The 21,758-nt window shown below is 41.3% G+C and overlaps 1 protein-coding gene across 16 annotated transcripts in view; it reads right to left on the bottom strand.

The window, feature by feature from the left end:
- The window catches only part of LOC101609624 (zinc finger protein 182), a 31,447-nt gene that overhangs the window by 8,698 nt on the left and 991 nt on the right, over nt 1-21,758 (bottom strand). For 6 of the 16 annotated variants that reach the window (XM_045140731.1, XM_045140732.1, XM_045140733.1 and 3 more), the window contains 3 exons: nt 21,197-21,253; nt 1,877-2,003; nt 1,565-1,657 (listed from right to left, as the gene is read on the bottom strand). In XM_045140731.1, coding sequence (XP_044996666.1) covers nt 1,565-1,657; nt 1,877-2,003; nt 21,197-21,241 — 265 coding nt within the window. In that variant the 5' untranslated portion in view covers nt 21,242-21,253. Of the gene's footprint in view, nt 1-1,564; nt 1,658-1,876; nt 2,004-9,403; nt 9,491-21,196; nt 21,358-21,758 lie in introns of all 16 variants that reach the window. The other 10 variants (XM_045140723.1, XM_045140726.1, XM_045140727.1 and 7 more) reach the window with 4 other exon arrangements.

The raw sequence follows: 21,758 nt of genomic DNA on the forward strand, positions 1-21,758 counted from the left end.
AATTATAAGTGCATGTTAAAGCCACAGGGTAAACTTTTGAGAAATACGATATTCACACTGTTTGGCAATTCCTAAAAAATACTAAACATAGAATTACCACAGAGTACAATTTCAATGCCATGTGTCTCCACAAAGGAAATAAGACATATATCACAACTTCTTGTGCATGATTTTCTTTTGTTTGGTTTTTCAAGGCATGGTCTCATTCTAGCCCAGGCTGAACCTGGAACTCATTCTGTATACCAAGGCTGGCCTCGAACTCACATCAATCCTCCTGTCTCTGAGTACAAAGTACTGGGATTAAAGGTGTGGGCCACCATGCCCAGCCCTTGTTGTGTTTTTCAGAGCAGTGTCATGCTGTAGCCCAGGCTGACCTGGAATTCACTATGTAGTCTCAGGGTGGCCTTGAACTCACAGCAATCCTCATACCTCTGCCTCCCAAGTCCTAGCAATAAATGAGTGTACCTGGCTATGAATGTTAATATAGAAGCATTAGTCACAATAACCAAAAAGTGGAAACTACCCAAATGTCCACTAACAGATGAATTAACAGAATGGTGTCTCCACAAAAAGAATTAAATTGTCGATCCATACTACAACATTGAAAAACCTGAAAACATGCCCAGTAAAAGAAATGAGATATAAAAGTTCACAATTTGTATGATTCAATTTATCTGAAATGTCCAGGATAGGTAAAACCACGGAGGCAGAAAGTAGACTAGTGATTGCCAGAGAACAATGATGGCTAGTAATCACCAAAAGTTAGGGGTTTCTTTTGGAGGCAATGAAAATGTTGGAGATTTAATACTGACTACATGACTCTGGCTATACTGAAAATCACTTAATTGTATACCTAGAAGGTTGAATTTTATGACAGCGAATTATATCTCAAATATTTAAAGACAGATCATCATGTAGCAGAGGCTATAGTTTAAAAGAAAAATAAGATGTGGGCTGGAGAAGCGTAAGGACACAGGTTTGATTCTCCAGTTCCCACATACTACAGATGCCCATGGTGGTGCATGCGTCTGGAGTTCATAGGCAGTGGCTAAAGGCCCTGGTGCACCCTTTTTTTTTTTTCTCTGTATCTCCCTCTCTCTGTCTCTAATAAATAAATAAAAATAAATCTTAATAAAAAGGAAAAGAAAATGCTTCAGGAAAGCCAATCTGCCAGGAATATCTAAGTTGAACATAAGAATGTACTCAGAGAATTCAGTCCAGAGTTAAGAGTCCAGGCCTATGACTAATGTAAACCTACTTCTGACAAGAATCATGGAGGTTGCCAGGGCCAGGGTTTGGTAGTATTGAAAAGACACTTGCATGTAGGGTAAAACAAATTCTGCAGAAACTTGCTATGGAGCATCGATTTAAGGAGATTTATCTGCTGGATTGGGGGCAGAGGAAAGATTTTAGTCTTATGTTTTAAGTATTTATATTTCTGTTCTGCAGTAGCACCAAAGGGTCATACCTTTTTTCCCCAGACATTCCTGAAAACTTTTTGATGATCTTGCCCCTGACTAGGACAAGGATTTCATGGCTCAGAGCCTTGCTCAATCCTACATACCTGGAAAGCTCCAAGTTAGGACTTTTTGGTCTTCTGTGCTTGGCTCTTCCACCTCCAGCTTGAAGATGAGGTTTGGCTTAGTAACCTGCTGCCCTGGGGAGGAGAAATGACATTCTGCTTTGGTATTCAGAGACTGAGACAGAGGAAGTTGCAATCTGGAATGGTGTAAGGGATGTATCACTTGACACAAACTATTATACCAGAGTCTTGAGTATCTTTTTAGGAGAGTAAAATGGAAAGTTGAGAAAGAAAAGGTCCTCCAATGGGCACAGTAATGATCAACAGTAATATTAGCACAGAAACCCATCTTACCCACGGAGACCAGGTTGCCGTAGGTCTCAAGCATCACATCTCTGTACAAGGTCCTCTGTGGAGGGTCCAGGTACTGCCACTCCTCCTGGGTGAAATCCACAGCTACATCCTCAAACACCACTAGTCCCTGTAATGGCAAGTCTCTTTTATTCTAAAATGCTAAGCACTGTGAGGGAACTTCTGATCTGATGGGTTTGTGGTTCATCAGGATGTCTACTTCAAAGAAAGTTAGTAGCTTATTTTGAAGGATAAGTACACATCATGAGAAAGACTATTCCAGTAACAGAATCTTTAAAATGATATTATATTATCACAAGGGTAGACAATCTAGAGAAACAACAGAATCCAAATGTGTATGGACACTTAGGCAATATTGTCAAAGTAAAAGCAGTGACAGAAGGATCATTTTAATAAGCGCAGGTGGATTATTGGATATCTATGTTGGAAAAATCAAAATTGAACCCTTCTTGCCATACATAATTGCCATCAGCTATAAGCAAACCCTAAGTCTAATTAATGTGAGAAATAACAATAAAGTACCCATAAAATGATTCTAGCCTCCCAGACCCTTCTGTCCATCTCTCCCCTTCTCCTGTGAGTCTTTAGTATTGACTGAAAACCAGTGTATTTACTGCTCTGTGACCTAGCCAGCTCCAGTTTTCCCCTGCAGGCTTGAGCCCAAGCTCAGCATTCAAGTCTCGATAAATGTGTTTAGGTTGTTGGCCCAAACACTGAAAGAAACTGACCCTGAATCCAGATTTCTTAAACACACTAATAAACTCCCTACTTTGAGCCCCCCTCAATGCAGACATATCTACTGTGATTCCATTTCTCCAAATCCTCATTGTGAGTGGGTGTCTTAATAAATGCTTGGGGCAGAAGGATTCAGTACTTCTTAAGCATCTCAATTTTTCCTAACTCCAGGCAATTTAGGGCACTCCTTGTAGGATTTTTCCTGTCACACTTTTAAGGAAACCCTGTGGGTTCAGTAAGACAAGACAGCAATACAGAAAATATTTTTAGGTCTCTGTTAGAAGACAAACTATAACATATGACATGAAATACAATTCTAAAGGAAAATTCTTTTGTCAAAAGATTAAGAGTATGACAGTAAAAGGCAAGCCATTGATGAGGAAATGATTTGAAGTGTAAGTGATAAAAAATCTTATCTAGATTCTATAAAACAACCCCTATGCATCAATAAGAAATGTACAAACAATAAAGAAGAATGGGTGAGAAATAGGAATTTCATTTATGGACATAAGAAAAATATACTCAACCCCATTAGCATTCAGGTAAATGAAAATTTCAATCACACTGAAACAACACTATATATTTGTTAGAAAGTTTATAATTATCTTTTAAAAATATTTTATTTTTATTTGTTTATTAAAGAGGAGGGGGGAGAGAATGGACATGCCAGGGCCTCTAGCCCCTGCAAATGAACTCCAGATGCATGTACCACCATGTGCATCTGGCTTACATGGATTCTTGGTAGTTAAACCTAGGTCCTTAGACTTCGCAGGCAAGTACCTTAACCACTAAGACATCTCTCCAGCCCCTATAATTAATTTTGTATCAAAATGGGAACTCACACAGTATTAGGAATGTAACTGAATTGCTTTGGCAAACACTTTGGCATTATTTAATGATGTTTCTGCTTTGCATATGCCATATTCCATCAGTCCCAGATGTATACCTTCATCAGAATGCTGTGCAGTCATGAAAATGAATGAACTACAACTGCATCTGGTGAAGCAGGTTGATGGTCTTGTGTAGGTAGTGTCAGGCACTGTGAGGTCATCAATATCCAGGCCATTTTGTATTCTCAGCATATTCTAGTTGTTCTTAACAACTACAAGGGGATAGAGATGTAGCTTAGTGGTATATCACTTGCCTAATAAATCCTGGGTTCTATTCCTAGCATCAACCATTGTATAATGGATGAAGCACACATGGAGCCCTAACATTTGGGAGGCTGAGACAGGAAGATCATGACTTCAAGGCATGCCTGCACTATATAGCAAGTTCCAGGATAGCTGGGCCTATATAGTGAGACCCTGCTGTAAACCAACAAACAAACTACAAGGGAGTGCTGCTTTGGTCCACAGCCACCTAGAAAACTATCCTGTATATGTCCATCATATATAAATGTTACAGATGTGTGATAAGCAAAAGAAACCTCAGAGAGAATATACTACATATGTCTATTTATATACAATACGTGAATGTGCAAGGTTAATCCATGATATTAGATGTCAGGGTAGTAACAACATTTGGGAGCAGAAATGATTTAAATGGAGAGCCAAAACTTCTTTAAGACAATGGGAAACAGTTTCTATTTGGGGCTGGGAGGTATAGCTCAGTGGTAGGGTAGGGTACTTGCCTATCACATGTAAGGCCCTAGATTCCATCCTTAACAATGAACCCTCCCAAACATTTCAGGTGACAAAAAATTCATCCTGCATTGACAGAAAAATTGTAAAGCAGGTCACTCTAAGCTTTTATCCTCCTGAAGAAACATGCTAAAATAAACCCTTTCCTTCCATAAGCTGCTTCTGATATGATCAGATATTTTGTTCAAGCAATAAGAATATAACTGCTATAGAAAACTGGTACCAGGAATGGAGCAGTTGTGGTGATGAAACTGACCATGCAGTTTTTGGTCTTTTGGAACTGGTTTTCAGGAGAAATATGGAAGGCTTTAGAACTCTGTATTATAGAAGCCTTACTGTGGTATAAGCAGAGCTTGATGGACTTTCTGGTGAAAGTACAAAAGACCTAAATGCAGAGAAGAGTATTGACTGAGAAGGCTCAGCTTATGAGGTTTTAGAGGGGAAAGACCATTTTGTCAGGATTGGGATAGAAGGAGTTTGTGTGATGTTCTGAAAGAGGTGCTGGATGCATTCAGTCTGCATCCTGAGAACTTGAAGCAAGCTGAATTTAAAAGTAATGGACTAGGGCTGGAGAGATGGCTTAGTGGTTAAGGTGCTTGCCTGTGAAACTAAGTACCCATGTTCAACTCTCTAGATCCCACATAAGCCAGATGCACAAGGTGAAACAAGTGCAAAAAGTAAATAAAAGTAGCCAGGTGAGGTGGCACATACCTTTAATCCCAGCACTTGGGAGGCAGAGGTAGGAGGATCACCGTGAGTTCAAGGCCACCCTGAGACTACATAGTGAATCCCAGGTCAGCCTGGGCTAGAGTGAGACCCTACCTCAAAAAATGAAAACAAAAACTTAAAAGTAATGGACTGGTGTGCTTGGCAGAGGAAAATACAGAACAGAAGGATATAAAAAAAATATATAAAGCTTGGGCTAGAGAGATGGCTTAGTGATTAAGGTGCTTACCTGTGAAGCTAAGGACCCAGATCTGACTCCCCAGAACACACATAAGCCAGGCACACAAGGTGATGCATGTGCACAAGGTGGCACACAGACTTCAAGTTCAGTAGCTAGAGGCCCTGGTGTGCCAGTTATCTCTCTCACTCCCTCTCTCTCTCATAAAAAATATATAAAGCTTAAAGCTGGGTATGGTGGTACACACCTTTAATCCCAGACTTGAGAGGCAGAGGTAAGAAAGCGCTGTGAGTTCAAAGCCAGCCTGAGCCTACATAATGAATTCCAGGCCAGCCTGTGTGTGTGTGTGTGTGTGTGTGTGTGTGTGTGTGTGTGTGTGTGTGTGAAAGAGAGAGAGAGAGATTGATAGAGAGAGAGATACTGAGACTGAGACTCTACCTTGAGCAAAACCAAACCAAACCAAAGTTTGGCACAGAAAGAAATGTGAACAACTATGAAGTCCTAGGCACAGAAATTGCAATAGCCTCAGCTATAATTGTTTAAGAGATCACCACAATTGAGATTCGGCCAGCTACTCTGCGTTGGGACAGCAGGAGGAGTGGTGATATTTTTGAAAGGAAGTGGCCTTGAAAAAGAATGCTAAAGGAGTTTCTTGCTTTTTTCTACTTGTGCTAGAATGCTGCTCAAAAATGTTTAGATTTAGAAGCATTTCAGATGTCAGGTTTTTGGATTATGGATTTTCAACTGTTAGCACATGACTTGCAGTTAAGAAGGTAGATCTCTAGTATGATGTGAGAAGAAGACCTCACTTTTATTCACTCAATAACCATATTCAGTACTATTATAAACCCTTAGATTAATACAAGAGGTGACTAAAAGAGGACTCTGAAAGTAAGAAAGTAGAAAGTATTCTAAGCCGGGCATGGTGGCGCACGACTTTAATCCCAGCACTCGGGAGGCAGAGGTAGGAGGATCGCCATGAGTTCAAGGCCACCCTGAGACTCCATAGTGAATTCCAGGTCATCCTGAGCTAGAGTGAGACCCTACCTCGAAAAACAAAAAACAAAACAAAACAAAAAAGTACTCTATTTAGGGACCCAAGGACTTTACAAAAGTGGCAGAGCATGTTATGACACCTCTTCACCATGACACAAGGTACACAGGCCCAATGTCTCTAAACTCCCAATCCAGCAACACAAAAGCAACCCAGGCAGTCTCGCATTCCCTCAAATCAACAGCAGACCCTCTACTGGCAGACAGGCCCGGAACACCAGCCAAAGTCGGCTGGAAGTCTTGCTGACAATAAAATAAGCAATATGGAAAGTGCTTTTGTGAACACCCGGCCTGAGACTTCAGGTAGCTTACACATATGATCTCCACCCCTACAGCCAAAGAACCCAATCTCCTACTGTGACCAGAAATTGTAACACATCCTACAGGAAGAAACCTGACATGATACCTAGCCCAGGAAACATGGCTTGTTTCCTGAGTAGAAAATCCCTCTATTTTGTTTCCTGGACATCCATTTTTGACCTTCTCATACCAAAAGCAGGGCTTAACCACTCTTACTGCAGTTTCTAGTTCTCTACCACTTCCCAGTTCCTCAAGGTAGGTGATTCAGGTATCTGCCTTATAAAAGTGCTTTCTCATGGCCACACAACATGTGGTGGTGGGATTCTTCTTTATCCTGATGGGTAGTTTAATGCCCAAGTTTATGATTCTTACCAGTGTCCCTCTCACATGAAACTTACTTAGACAGGCAGGTGGCTCCTGCCTGTGTTCCGCGTATTCCCACCAAGATAGTCACTCTGGGACGGCCATGAGTCAGATAAAAGTTATATTCGAGTGTGTCTAGATACAACCTACTGACCTGGCTCCAAGGACCCCACACACACCCTGCTTGGATTTCAGATATGTTGTGGTAACCACCTGTCAGTCACAGTGAGATTCTAGAGAATTTATCCCTGCTTGCTTTAACCCTGCACCCAACCTAGAACTCCCTTGAGGAAAACCACTTAGGTAATACCCTACACCTTAAAGCTTTGGGCTTGTAGGTTACTACTCACTGTTTCTCTTGCTGAGTCACCCTGGTTGTGTCGCAAATGGCCCTCCCTTCCTGTTGGCACTGTGAGTGAGGTATGTTGTCTTCTTCTCTCTAGGACTTATGAATAATATACTGATTCTATTATGTCATGGGGTTTTTGTTCATGGGGTTCATGGGGTTTTTGTTTTTGTTGTTTTTGTGCCTCATCTGACCAGCATACTTGAATATAACTCTTCTCTGACTTATGGCTCTCCCAGAGTGACTATCTTGGTAGGAATACACTGGACAGTCAGATAAGTGCCATGGGGTACCTACCTGTCTAAGTAAGTTTCCTGTGAGAGGAATATTGGTAAGAATCATAAACTTGGGCATTATGCTACCCATCAGGATAAAGAAGTATCCTACTACCACATCTCCTGGAGTTCCCTCAGGACAGGATAAGAATTTAGGGCTGGAGGGATGGCTTAGCTGTTAGAGGCATTTGCCTGCAAAGCCAAAGGACCCAGGTTTGATTCCTCAGAATCCACATTAGCCAGATGCACAAGGGGGCACATGTGTCTGGACTGTTTGCAGTGGCTGGAGGCCCTGGTACGCCCATTCATTACCCCCTTTTCTCTGCCAAATAAATAATTAAACAAACAAAGAAAGAATTTATAGCCAAGCTGGGTGTGGTGGTGCCCGCCTTTAATTCTAGTACTCGGAGGCAGAGGTAGGAGGATCACCGTGAGTTCAAGGCCACCCTGGGACTCCATAGTGAATTCCAGGTCAACCTGGGCTACATTGAAATCCTACCTCAACCCCCCCCCAAAAAAAGGTATTTATAACCAGTTGTGAGGGAGATATTAAGCTCAATTTAGAAAACAAGCAAAATTATATACCCTGTGGTATATAATGTAAAAAACATTTAGTCTTTGTCCTTGGTTGCTGGTACAGAGATTTTCCCCAAATATTGGAATTTACTTTATGCTAATAGGATGACTCATAGGTGGCTTAAGAGCTTCAGGATGGGAGCCGTGATAAGGAGAAAAACTAGCATGATTATAGAGGGTAACAAATTTGGCCCTGGCCCCAGACCTCTGGAGAAAGGAGAAGGCTAGAGTTTGAGTTGGTTATTAATGGCCAGTGATTTAATCAATTGTACCTCAGTGCAAAAGAGTCCTTGCTGCCCAAGCATGGGGACCTGAATACAATCCTCAGCCCTCACATAAAAAGCTGGGTATTGGCCACACATGCCTGCAACCCAGTGCTAAGGTGGGCAGAGATGGGAGGATTTCTAGGTTCCCTGGTCAGCCAATATAACAAAATATGAAGAGCTCCATGTTTGGTGAGAGACTGTCTTGTGAAAACAAGATGGGAGAGTGATAGAAGAGAACACCCAACACATTCCTCTGGCCTTACATGTGGGCAAAAAGAGCATGCAACACACACATGTGCATACACCACTTGTGTGCATGTACACACAGGCATACACTGCATGTGTGTGCACACACATGTATACACAGCATATGGATGTATGCAGATATGCGTGCACATACACACACAGTAAAAATCCCTAAGTGAAAAGATCAAGGGAACTTCTGGGTTGGTCAACACTGAGGTGCTGAAAGGTTGGCACATTCAGCGAGGCCATAGAAGGAAGCTTTGTAATTCCTCATCCTTTAGTCTGTATCTCTTTCACTTGACTATTCCTGCATTGCATTCTTAATAATTACTAAAATGCAGCCAGGTGTAATGGTACACACCTTTAATCCCAGCGCTCAGGAGGCAGAGGTAGGAGGATTGCTGTGAGTTCGAGGCCACCCTGAGACTCCATAGTGAATTCCAGGTCAGCCTGGGCTAGAGTGAGACCCTACCTCAAAAAAAACAAAAAAAATTACTAAAATTCTTTATTGAGTTGTGAATTGTTATAGTAAATTACTGAATCTGAAAAGGATGGGTATGCAGGAACACCCTGTGATGATTGATTTGGTTTTGTAACTTGGTTGGATTTAAAAATGCCTAGGAGGTGGGAATGGTGGTGCACACCTTTCATCCCAGCAAACAGGAGGCAGAGGTAGGAGGATCACTGTGAGTTCACGGCTAACCTAGGACTACAATGTGAATGCCAGGTCAGCCTTCACTAGGGTGAGACATTACCTTAAAAAAGAAAATAAAGAAATTCTTAGGGCATCAATGATACATACCTTTGGGCATGTCTGTGAGGGATTTTCCAGAATGGCAAGACCTGTCCTGAATATGGGTAGCATCATGGCATGGGCTGAGGTCCCCGACTAAATTTAAAGGGAACAAAGAAGCAAATGAAGCTGCATTCTCCTTACTCTAGTCCCCGATCTGTGAGCAAGCAGCCTCACATTCCTACTGCCATATCTTCCTCTCCAGGATGTGCCCTAAAACCATAACCTCCTTGTCAGGTGTTTTGTCACAACAATGAGAAAGAAATATAACTAATATAATATGAATTTGTAGTTGAGTGGGCAAATGTGTTACAGCCCAAGTACCCTATTTATAGGTCGATTCTGAGGTGGGGACCACTTTGTGAGACTGAATGAGCCATGAACTTGTGGAGTCTGCATGAATACCTGCACATACATGTATGAACTGAGGGAGGAGGGACAAATTTCACCCCATAGCACTATAAAGATTGAAAGTAGCTAAAAAAACAAAACAACCCAGCTTCAAAAATTAAAAATTCTCCTGGGGCAAACAGAATAAGAAATCTCAGCAAATAAATACAAATTATAAAAAAGACAAGTAAAGATTGTAGAATGGAAAAACAATACTCAAATTAAAAACCCACTAAAGCCAGGTATGGTGTCACACGCCTTTAATTCCAGCACTCAGGAGGCAGAGGTAGGAAGATCGCTGTGAGTTCAGGGCCACCCCAAGACTATATAGTGAATTCAGGTCAGCCTGGGCTAGAGCGAGACCCAACCTTGAAAAATCAAAAACAAATAAACAAACAAACAAACAAAAACCTCACTAAGCAGGGCTGGAGGTATATTTCCGTAGAAGGGAACTTGCCCACAATGCATGAGACCCCATATTACTACCCAGTACTCCTCCCTCCACACAAAAAATCTCATTAGTTTAGTGGCAATAACTAACACAATTAGTGAACATGAAGATGTTTATCAATAGAATTTATTGAATATGAAAAGTGATTTTTTAAAAGCCTGTAAACTGAGAGAATAGCAGTTGGTTAGCATGAATAAGGCCCTGGGCTACATACCAACCACTAAAAAGATATTAAAAAAAATTGGGTATGGTTAGAGTGGAATCAGATATAGAAAACCTAGAAGACCGAGCCAGGCATGGTGGCGCATGCCTTTAATCCTAGCACTCGGGAGGCAGAGGTAGGAAAACTGAGTTTGAGGCCAGCCTGAGACTATATATTTTTTTTTTATTTTTATTTTTTGGTTTTTCGAGGTAGGGCCTCACTCTAGCCCAGGCTGACCTGGAATTCACTATGGAGTCTCAGGATGGCCTTGAACTCATGGCAATCATCCTACCTCTGCCTTCCAAGTGCTGGGATTAAAGACATGTGCCACCACGCCCAGCTCAGCCTGAGACTATATAGTGAATTCCAGGTCAGCCTGGGCTAGAGTGAGACCCTACCTTGAAAAACCGAAAACGGAAAAAAAAAAAAAAACCCTAGAAGAGCAGCTTCAGTATGGTCAAATAGAAGCAGTGATTCTTCAGGCTGAGAAAGAACTAAGTCTGGCAAGAAAAATGTTGCAGTGGAAACCATGGGTAGAAGAGCCCCCTGGCAACCAGTGGAAATGGCCAATATAACCACAACTGCAAGTCTTTGGTGGGTTGATGAGAAACAGATGTAATTCAGTGTTTAAAATGTGTCCCTATTGTTGACATCTTATAGTCTAAAAAGCTAATAAATGAGAAGGGTATCATGAAAAAATAAAAACACCTCAGAATAAAAGAACAGAATCTTAGGGGCCAACAAGACTCAAAATTCAATATTCACACCATTGATAGCTAATTAAAGGATTTAAAGCAAGCCAGGCATGGCAGCACATGTGCTTGGATGTGCTACCAGTCAGGATTGAAGCAGGACTATCACAAGTTCAGGGCCAGTGTGCACTATACAGTGAAGCCTGGTCATAAAAGGGCGGGGGGCTGGAGAGATGGCTTAGCGGTTAAGCGCTTGCCTGTGAAGCCTAAGGACCCCGGTTCGAGGCTCGGTTCCCCAGGTCCCACGTTAGCCAGATGCACAAGGGGGCGCACGCGTCTGGAGTTCGTTTGCAGAGGCTGGAAGCCCTGGTGCGCCCATTCTCTCTCTCTCCCTCTATCTGTCTTTCTCTCTGTGTCTGTCGCTCTCAAATAAATAAATAAAAAATGAACAAAAAATATTTTAAAAAAAAGGGGGTCAGGGTGTTTGGGAGACGGATCAGTGTTTTAAAATGCTTGCTGCACAAGCCTGGTGACAGAAGTTTGTCATAACCCATGTAATGTCCAGCACAAGAAGCACATGTGTCTATAATCCCAACATAACTACAGCAATTGGAAGTGAAGTCAGGAGAATCCCAAAGCTCATGGGCTAGTTAGCTTGGCATTTGCAGGAGTAAAACAACAAAAGAGACTGTCCCAAATAAGGTGGAAGGCAAACAATGGCCATCTGAGGTTGTTCTCTGACATCCACACGTGCATCATGGCAGACATCCATCTATACACACACATATATACCCACAGAGCATATTCAAAGCACTAATGGCTGAAAATGCTCCAAATTTAGCTAAAGTCATAGACCTATAGATTCAAAATGCTGAAAAAACTTATAATAGGATAAACCCAAAGAAATTCATGCCAAGATATATTAAAATTAACCCTCTAAAGCTGAAACAAAAAGTCTGAAAAGCAGCCAGAGAGAAACAATGAATTACCTGAAGGGGACAGGACAATATCATTCCCTTTTTTTTTTTTTGAGGTTGGGTTTTACTCTAGCTCAGGCTGACCTGGAACTCACTATGTAGTCTCAGGGTGGCCTCGAACTCATGGTGGTCCTCCTACCTCCGCCTCCCGAGTGCTGGGACTAAAGGCGTGAACCACCATGCCTGGCTTCCCTATTTCTTATCTTCTTGTGATTTAAGGACTGAACCCAGGACCTTATGCTTGCTAGGCAAGAAATCTTCTACCAAACTAAATCCCCAATCCCGAGAAAATGAATGTTACCAGCAGACTTAACCTTTAAAAAATGGTAAATAGCTGGTATGGTGGTTCACGCCTTTAATCCCAGCACTTGGGAAGCAGAGGTAGGAGGACCTCAGTGAGTTTGAGACCATCCTGAGACTACATAGTGAATTTCAGGTCAGCCTGGGCTAGAGTGAGACCATATCTCAAAAAACCCCCACAAAATAAAATAAATAAAAAATGATAAAGACAAGCCTTGGGGGATACACTTGTAATCCCAACTACTTGACAGGCTGGAGCAAGAAGACAACTTGAGCCTAGGACTTAACAAGGGGCTGGAAAGATGGCTCAGCAGTGAAAGTACTTGCCTACAAAGCCTAATGACGCATGTTCAAGTCCCCAGTGCCCACATAAAGCAAGATGCATGGTGGTATATGCATCTGGAGATCATTTGCAGTGGCTGGAGTCCCTAGTGTTCCCTCACTCTCATTGCAAATAAATAAATAAAATTGTTTAAAAAATACCAAAACAAGGCTGGAGAGATGGCTTAGTGATTAAGGTGTTTGCCTGCAAAGCCAAAGGATCCCGGTTTGATTCTCCAGGACCCACTTAAGCCAGATGCACAAGGGGGCGCATGCATCTGGAGTTCATTTGCAGTGCCTGGATGCCCTGGTGTGCCCATTCTCTCTCTCTCTGCCTCTTTCTCAAATAAATAAAATAAAAATACTAAAATCAAGAAGATCATACACCACAGTCAAGTGAGTTTCATTCTAGGTTATATAGGGATGGTTCAACATATATAAATCAATAAATGTAATATAGCACATAAATAGACTCAAGGACAGAAATCAAATGATCACCTTAATTGAGGCAGAAAAAGCCTTGAAAAAAATTAACCCCCCTTCAAGATAAAAGTCTTGGAGAGGTGAAGGATGGAAGGAACATATTTCAACATAATAAGGACTATATACAACAAATTTAAGCCAACAACATGCTAAATAGCACAAGACAGGGTGTGCACTCTCAATGTAACTGTTCAACATAGTACTCAACATCTGAGCTAGAGCAATAAGAGAAGGAAATAGGGCTGGAGAGATGGCTTAGTGGTTAAGGTGCTTACTAGCAAAGTCTAAGGACTCAGGTTCAATTCTCCAGAGCTCACATAAGCCTGATGCACATGGTGGCACGTGCATCAGGGGTTCGTGTGTGGTGGCTAGAAGCCCTGGCATGCCCATTCTCTCTCTCTCTCTGTAATAAATAAATAAATAAATAAATGAAAATATTAAAAAGAGAAGGAAATAAAGGGGATATAAATAAGAAAGAATGAAGTTAAAATATCCTTATTTGCAGATGATATGACTATATACCCTAAATTCCTAGAGTTGACAAACATTTTCAGCAAAGTGACAGGGTACAAAATTAACATATAAAAATCAGTTTTCTTATATTCCAGTGACATATGTACAGAGAAAGAAATCGGGAAAATCTCAATCGAAATAGTCTACAAAATACTTTGGTGGCTGGAGAGATGGCTTAATGGTTAATGTGCTTGCTTGTGAAGCCTAAGAATTCATGTTCAAATCTCCAAGCCCCATATAGCAAGATGCAATAACACAAGCACACAACGTCATACATGCACCACGTCTGGAGTTTGTTCACAGCAGGTTGAAGATCCTGGTGTGCCCATTCTCTCTCTCTGTCTGTTTCTTGCTCTCAATAATAATAATAATAAACCTTGGAATATATTTAACAGAGGAAGTAAAAGACCTGTACAGTGAAAAGTTCAAAACACTGAAGAAAAACTGAGGAAGCCACCAGAAGATGGAAAGACCTCCCATGCTCATGGATCAGAGGAATGAATATCTTTGGCCATCCCACCAAAAGTAATCTACAAATTCCATACAATTCTAATCAAATTTCCAGCACTATTCTTCACAGAAACAGAAAATAAAAAACAATGCTAAAATTAATATGGAAGCAGTAAAGATCCTAGATAGCCAAAACAATTCTGAGCATAAACAGAATACTGCATGAGAGCTTACCATGTTAGATTTCAAGTTTATATAAGTCATAATAAAAACAGCATGGTGCTGGCACAATAACATACAATAAGATGGAAGTGGTGGCACAGGCCTTTAATCCTAGCACTCAGTAGGCCAAGGTAGGGGATCACTATGAGTATGAGGCCAGCTTGAGACTACATAGTGAATTTCAATTCAGCATGGGCTACAATGAGACCCTACCTCAAAAAAAGGAAAAAAAAAATGGGCTGGAGAGATGGCTTAGCGGTTAAGCGCTTGCCTGTGAAGCCTAAGGACCCCGGTTCGAGGCTCGGTTCCCCAGGTCCCACGTCAGCCAGATGCACAAGGGGGCGCACGCGTCTGGAGTTCGTTTGCAGAGGCTGGAAGCCATGGCGCGCCCATTCCCTCTCTCTCCCTCTATCTGTCTTTCTCTCTGTCTGTCACTCTCAAATAAATAAATAAAAATTTAAAAAAAAAAGGAAAAAAAAAAGAAACATACAACAAAATCAATGGAATAAAACAGAGAGCCCAGATATCAGTCCCATGCAACTACAATCACTTGATTTTTGACAAAGGTACCAAAATACTCATTAGAGAAAAGAAAACATCTTCAACAAATGATGCTGGGCAAACTGGATATCTGCATATAGAAGAATGAAACTAGGACCCTGTCTCTCACCTAGCATAAAAATCAACTCCAAATGGCTCAAAGATCTCAATATAAGATCCAAAACTCTGGCCAGACGTGGTGGAGCAGGCCTTTAATCCCAGCACTCAGGAGGCAGAGGTAGGAGGATCGCTGTGAGTTCAAGGCCATCCTGAGACTCCATAGTGAATTCCAGGTCAGTCTGGACCAGAGTGAGACCCTACCTCAAAAAAAAAGAAAAGATCCAAAACTCTGAAATTGCTGAAGGAAAAAGTAGGAAATACACAACATGATATAGACATAGGTAAAGATTTTCTGAACAGAACTCTAGTTGCTCAGGAAATAAGATCAACAATTGACAAATGGGAGCACATGAAATTAAAAGGTTTTCTACAGTGCAAGAGACAGTGAATTGAGAGAAAAGACAGCATACAAAATGGGAGAAAATCTTTTGCCAGTTATATATTCCATAGAGGATAAACCTCTAGAATATGTAAAGAATTCAAAAAAATCTAAACATGAAGACAACAAGTTATCTAATAAAAAATGGGCACTTGAACTAAACAAAATTCTCAAAAGAAATACAAATGCCTAATAAATATTTATAAAGTGTTCAACATCTTGAACAATCAGGGTAATGCAAATTAAAAACTACTTTGAGAGCTGGGCGTGGTGGCACACGCCTTTAATCCCAGCACTCTGGAGGCAGAAGTAGGAGGATCATTATGAGTTCGAGGCCACCTTGAGACTACATAGTGAATTCCAGGTCAGCCTGGGCCACAGTGAGACCCTACCTCAAAATAAATAAATATAAAATAAAATGAAAAAGAAAAAAAAAACTACTTTGAGATACAATCTCACTATGGTCAGAATGGCAAGTATCAAAGAAAATGAGGGCTGGAGGGATGGCTTAGTGGTTAAGGCATTTGCCTGCAAAGCTAAAGGACCCAGGTTCTATTCCTCAGGACTGTTAGCCAGATGCACAAGGGGACTCACACATCTGGAGTTCATTTGCAATGGCTGGAGGCCCTGGCACACCCATTCTCTCTCTCTCTCCCTTTCTCTGTTAAATAAATAAATAAATAAAATGACCCATGTAGGCCAGATATACAAGGTGGCACATACATCTGGAGGTTTTTTTTTTAATTCTTTTTTTTTTCTTCTTCTTTTATTTTTTTTTTTTGCTTTTTTTTTAAAAAAAATATTTATTTATTTATTTGAGAGCGACAGACACAGAGAGAAAGACAGATAGAGGGAGAGAGAGAATGGGCGCGCCAGGGCTTCCAGCCTCTGCAAACAAACTCCAGATGCGTGTGCCCCCTTGTGCATCTGGCTAACGTGGGACCTGGGGAACCGAGCCTCAAACTGGGATCCTTAGGCTTCACAGGCAAGCGCTTAACCACTAAGCCATCTCTCCAGCTCCTGGAGTTTGTTTGTAGTGGTTAAAGGCCCTGGTGTGCCTATTCTCTCTTTACCTCTCTTTTTCACTCTCTCAAATAAATAAACAAAAATAAAATATTAAAAAAAACAAATGAGCCAGGTGTGGTAGTGCACGCCTTTAATCCCAGCAATCGGGAAGCAGAGGTAGGAGGATTGCCATGAGTTCAAGGCCACCCTGAGACACCATAGTGAATTCCAGGTCAGCCTGGGCTAGAGTGAGACCCTGCCTCGAAAAACCAAAAAAAAAAAAAAAAAAAAAGACAGCAAATGTTGGTGAGGATGTGAGGAAAGGACCCTTATTCACTGGAAATCAGTGTGGAGGTTTCTCAGAAAACTAAAAATAGTTCTACAATATGACCCAGCTATACCATTCCTGGGCATATACCCTCTGCACTCTACTTCAGAGATACTTGCTCAGCCAGGTTTATGGCTTCAATATCCACAGTAGCTAGGAAATGGAATCAGCCTAGATGCCCATTAACTGCTGAATAGATTATGAAGACGTAATATGTATATACAAGGGGGTTTACTCAACTGTAAAGTAAGATGAATTATGAAATATGCAAGAAAATGGATGAAACTAGAAAAGGTCATATTGAGTATTGTAGATAGGTTCAGAAACACAAATGTTTCATGTTGTTTCTCATAGGCAGAGCCTAGTTTTGAATTTCTACATTAGTGGCTTTAAGTTGAAGTGTATATACAGACCAAAAAGCTAGAAAGGGGCCGTGGGGGCTGGTTTGTGGAGAGATAGAAGAATACATGGGGGATAAAAGTAGAGGTGGTAAGAGCTGGGCATGGTGGCGCACGCCTTTAATCCCAGCACTTGGGGGGCAGAGGTAGGAGGATTGCTGTGAGTTCGAGGTCACCCTGAGATACATAGTGAATTCTAGGTCAGCCTGGGGTAGAGTGAGACCCTGCGTAGAAAAAAAAAGTAGTAGAGGTGGTAGTAATGGAAGGGGAAAGTTTAAACAGGAATGGGCAAGGGGAATAAGGGTGAGAAGGGGATGGTGAGAGGAAGAATCAAAACTAAAGATATATGAATAAGATATAGGGAAACCTACTACTTGGTAAATCAATTAACATATACTGATTTATTTACTTTGGTTTTTCAAGGTAGGATCTCACTCTATCCCGGGGGTGACCTGGAATTCATTGTATAGTTTCAGGTTAGCCTGGAACTCACAGTGATCCTTCTACCTCATCCTCCTGAGTGCTGGGATTAAAGTTATGCACCACCATGCCTGGCAGAGAGAGAGGGAGAATGGCTGTGTCCGAGCCTTCAGCCACTGCAAATGAACTCCAGATGCATGTGCCATTCTGTGCATCTGGATTTACATGAATACTGGGGAATCAAACTCGGATCATTAGGCTTCGCAGGCAAACCTATTAACTGCTGAGCCATCTCTCCAGACCAAAATGTACTTTAAGAAATGTTTCTGAATGAAGGTCCACTATGTTGCTGGATAAAGCTGCTCCCAGCAGCCAAAGATTATTGATCATAAATTCCAATGACAGAGGTGAGAAGCCTCCCTTCAGAGGTCCCTCAAGCAAGATAGTTTATTGCCCATTGTTCTTGGCTACCCACCCAAATTAGATGCTAAGTCTACATTCCTGAAGACATCATATATTTGAGTTGCAGGACACAGAGAAACTAAGCTGGAACTGAGCTGAAAACTAGCTAGCACTCTTCATACCAGAAGGGGCTATGTAAGCTGCTAGGGGAGAAAAGCCATCAATAGTCTTACCCAGCTGTGGACCCTGTGCATTCTATAACTGATGTGTCAGGCAAGATATGCCCACTGGTACAATAATGGCATGAATGTTATGGGATTTGAGGCCTGCTCCACAGGAGTGACTTTGTCTCTGGTACTGCATACCTGGACAAGAGCCTATAGATAGGGACATAGGCCCTAAGTGAGAACCTACTGCTGTGGTTATGCATGTCAAATTACCTTCCAAAAATTTGAATCTATTCTTTTTTTTAAAATTATATATTTATTTATTTATTTGAGAGCAACAGACACAGAGAGAAAGACAGATAGAGGGAGAGAGAGAGAATGGGCGCACCAGGGCTTCCAGCCTCTGCAAACGAACTCCAGATGCGTGCACCCCCTTGTGCATCTGGCTAACGTGGGACCTGGGGAACCGAGCCTCGAACCAGGGTCCTTAGGCTTCACAGGCAAGCGCTTAACCACTAAGCCATCTCTCCAGCCCTTGAATCTATTCTTATACATTACTACTGTTTGAAGTCTTGATGACAGAGGTTCCTTACTACAATGGACAGTGGTTAATGCAGAAATGGATAAGAGAAGGTAATTTGGGGAAATAAAATAAAAATACATTCCATACATATATAAACATGTCAAAATAGAAAAGACAAATTAAAGAAAAAGGAAAAAAGTAAGTATGACTATTCAAGTAGCTCTGCTCATAACTGCCCCAATCTGGAAATAGTCCAAAATATGTTTTAACAGGTAAATGAGTAACTAAATTGTAGAACATACAAACCATGGACTATTTACCCAGCAGCAAAAAAAAAAGAGGGCTCAAGAGGTGGCTTAGTGGATAAAAATGCTTGCTGTCCTCAAACTTGAGTACCTGACTTTGATAATTCCCAGATTCCACATTGAAAAAAAAAAAAAAACACAGAAGCAGGCAGGCATGGTGGTACACACCTTTAATCCCAGCACTTGGGAGGTAGAGGTAGGAGGATCACCGTGAGTTCAAGGCCAGCCTGAGATCACATAGAGATTTCCAGGTAAGCCTGAGCTAGAGTAAGACTCTACCTCAAAACAAGCAAGCAAGCAAGCAAGCAAACAAAGAAAAAAAACCCCAGAAGCCATGGCAGGCATATGTAATCCCAGCACTCGGGTGGTGAGGTGGGACGTGGACACAGGAGAATTTCCTACAAGCACTTGGAGAGCACAGCACAAAGAACAATAGAACAAAATTGAGAGAAACCCTACCTCTGCTAAGGACAACGTGACAGTTGACTTCTGACTTTCACATGTACACTATGGTACACATATACCTGCACTCATATGCACCAACACATAAACACACAATAAAATAAAATACATAAGCAGTATATTTTGAGGTATGGTCTCACTAACTCAGGCTAACCTGGAATTCATTATGTAGTCTCAGGGTGGCCTCAAACTCATGGCGATCCTCCTACCTCTGCTTCCCAAGTGCTGGGATTAAAGGCGTGCACCACCATTCCTGGCTTATATGACAGTTTTGAGAAGACAACTACAATGACACAAAACAGATTTGTGGTTGCTTGGAATTACTGAATGGGAGAGCATTTAAAGGAATAGTGTGGGGCTGGAGAGATGGCTTAGCGGTTAAGCGCTTGCCTGTGAAGCCTAAGGACCCTGGTTCAAGGCTCAGTTCTCCAGGACCCACATTAGCCAGATGCATAAAGGGACGCACACATCTGGAGTTCGTTTGCAGTAGCATGCCCACTCTCTATCTGCCTCTTTCTCTCTCTGTCACTCTCAAATAAATAAATAAAAATGAACACAAAAACTTAAAAAAATAAAGGAATAGTGTGAAGTAGCATTTTGGGGTAGTAAAACAATTCTCCATCCCATTGATCAGTTACACAAATCTACATGTGTTAACATTTATCAACATGTACAACAGCAAAGTTAAATTCACTGTTATTTAAAACCTAAAATGCCAGGTGTGGTGGCATACTCAGGAGGCAGAGGCAGGGGTATCCCTGAGAGTTTGAGGCCACCCTGAGACTACATAGTGAATTCCAAGTTAGCCTGGGCTTGAGCAAGACTCTACTTTAAAAAAACCAAAAAACTAAAAATAAAAAGATAAAAAAATGAACATTGAAAAAATGGTAGGCTATGAGTATCTCCATGACTTTGAACAAAAGAATTGAAAATCCAATTGAGAAAATTATTTCAAGAAAATCTTTTGAAAGACAACAGTTTCCCCAAGAGATCTCATTCACAACTAACATTCTGACTGTGTCTCCAGCTCTCTAGGAAATAATGTGTGAAATAAGTGTAGAGGACCAGGGTCACATTTATCACCAACCTGTTATTAATGACAATTCTATAACAGGACATAACAAACAAATGCTACGAAATGCAATTCCAGAAAACGTTGGCTTCCCGTTCTTTGCTAATGAGTAAGGCAGGCCAAGTTCTTGGTTACATTTCCCTGAGGCTGCCAGAAGGCTTATGGATAAACTGGCATCTCAACATTAAAAAGAAGGTCCTCACTAAAGACTTAGTGGTTTTTCAATTTTACAATGCTACAAAAATGATATACTTTCAGTCAGAAATCATACTTGGAAGTTTTTGATTTTTTCCCTTGAGTTACTGGTATGTGATATAGTATATACTCTCTCAGGATGCTGGGCAGCGGCACTGAACCAATTTTCCAGTCAGCCATATCATCATTGGGGGAGGCATCTTATATCCCACAGTATACTGTGTTTCCATGCTCAGAGGATGAGGAGGGGATGTGTTTAAATGAATTTCCAACTTCCGAGCTGACATGACTTCATCATAAGTCAAGGAGCATCAGTATCTGTTACCCTAAAGTCCTCAATGCATCTGCAATCTAACTTGATCTTAACTGGCTGTTTTTCAGGTTCCCTGATCCCACTCCTTATTTACAAAGAATTTCCTATTTTGTGGCATGGGTCCTACATATCACATCTCTGATTAAAATATAAGGACAGGCAACATACTTACCTCGGGTTTGGCCATTTCCTGCTCTTCTTGGGAAAAGGAAGACATATGAAAGTTGTGCTGGAAGGAGCAGAGTAGAACATATGAGGAGATCCTATGAGGTTTGCAGTGCCCAGAATCATCTGCCTAGAAATCCACTCTCATAAACTGGCCAGGAGGTCACTCTGTGGAAGAGTTTGGGCAAGCATGTGGTTTTAATATTAACCTGTCTATTATTGCATGTGAACATAGAATACAAGACTTTATGTATATATGTAGATGTAAGAACTATACACTGACCCAGAAATTATTTATGTGTTTTTTAAAGAAGCAATTCTTATAATGTATAATTTCTCTTTGAGTAGTTTCATCTCAGTATTTTTTTCCCCTTTTCTTGTGGTGCTAGGGAGGCCTTGGGGCCTTGTGCATGCTAGGCAAGTTCTATACCAGTGAGATACATCCCCACCCCTCAGGATTGATTTTAACAATGCCCACCTTAGGTGATCCTATATAATCTATAATAAGGGGATAATAAATAGATATTAGGGTGAAAATTCTATACAGCTGTTAAAATATGGTGTGGCAC

This window comes from Jaculus jaculus, chromosome X (assembly GCF_020740685.1).
Source record: "Jaculus jaculus isolate mJacJac1 chromosome X, mJacJac1.mat.Y.cur, whole genome shotgun sequence".
Lineage (NCBI taxonomy): Eukaryota > Metazoa > Chordata > Mammalia > Rodentia > Dipodidae > Jaculus > Jaculus jaculus.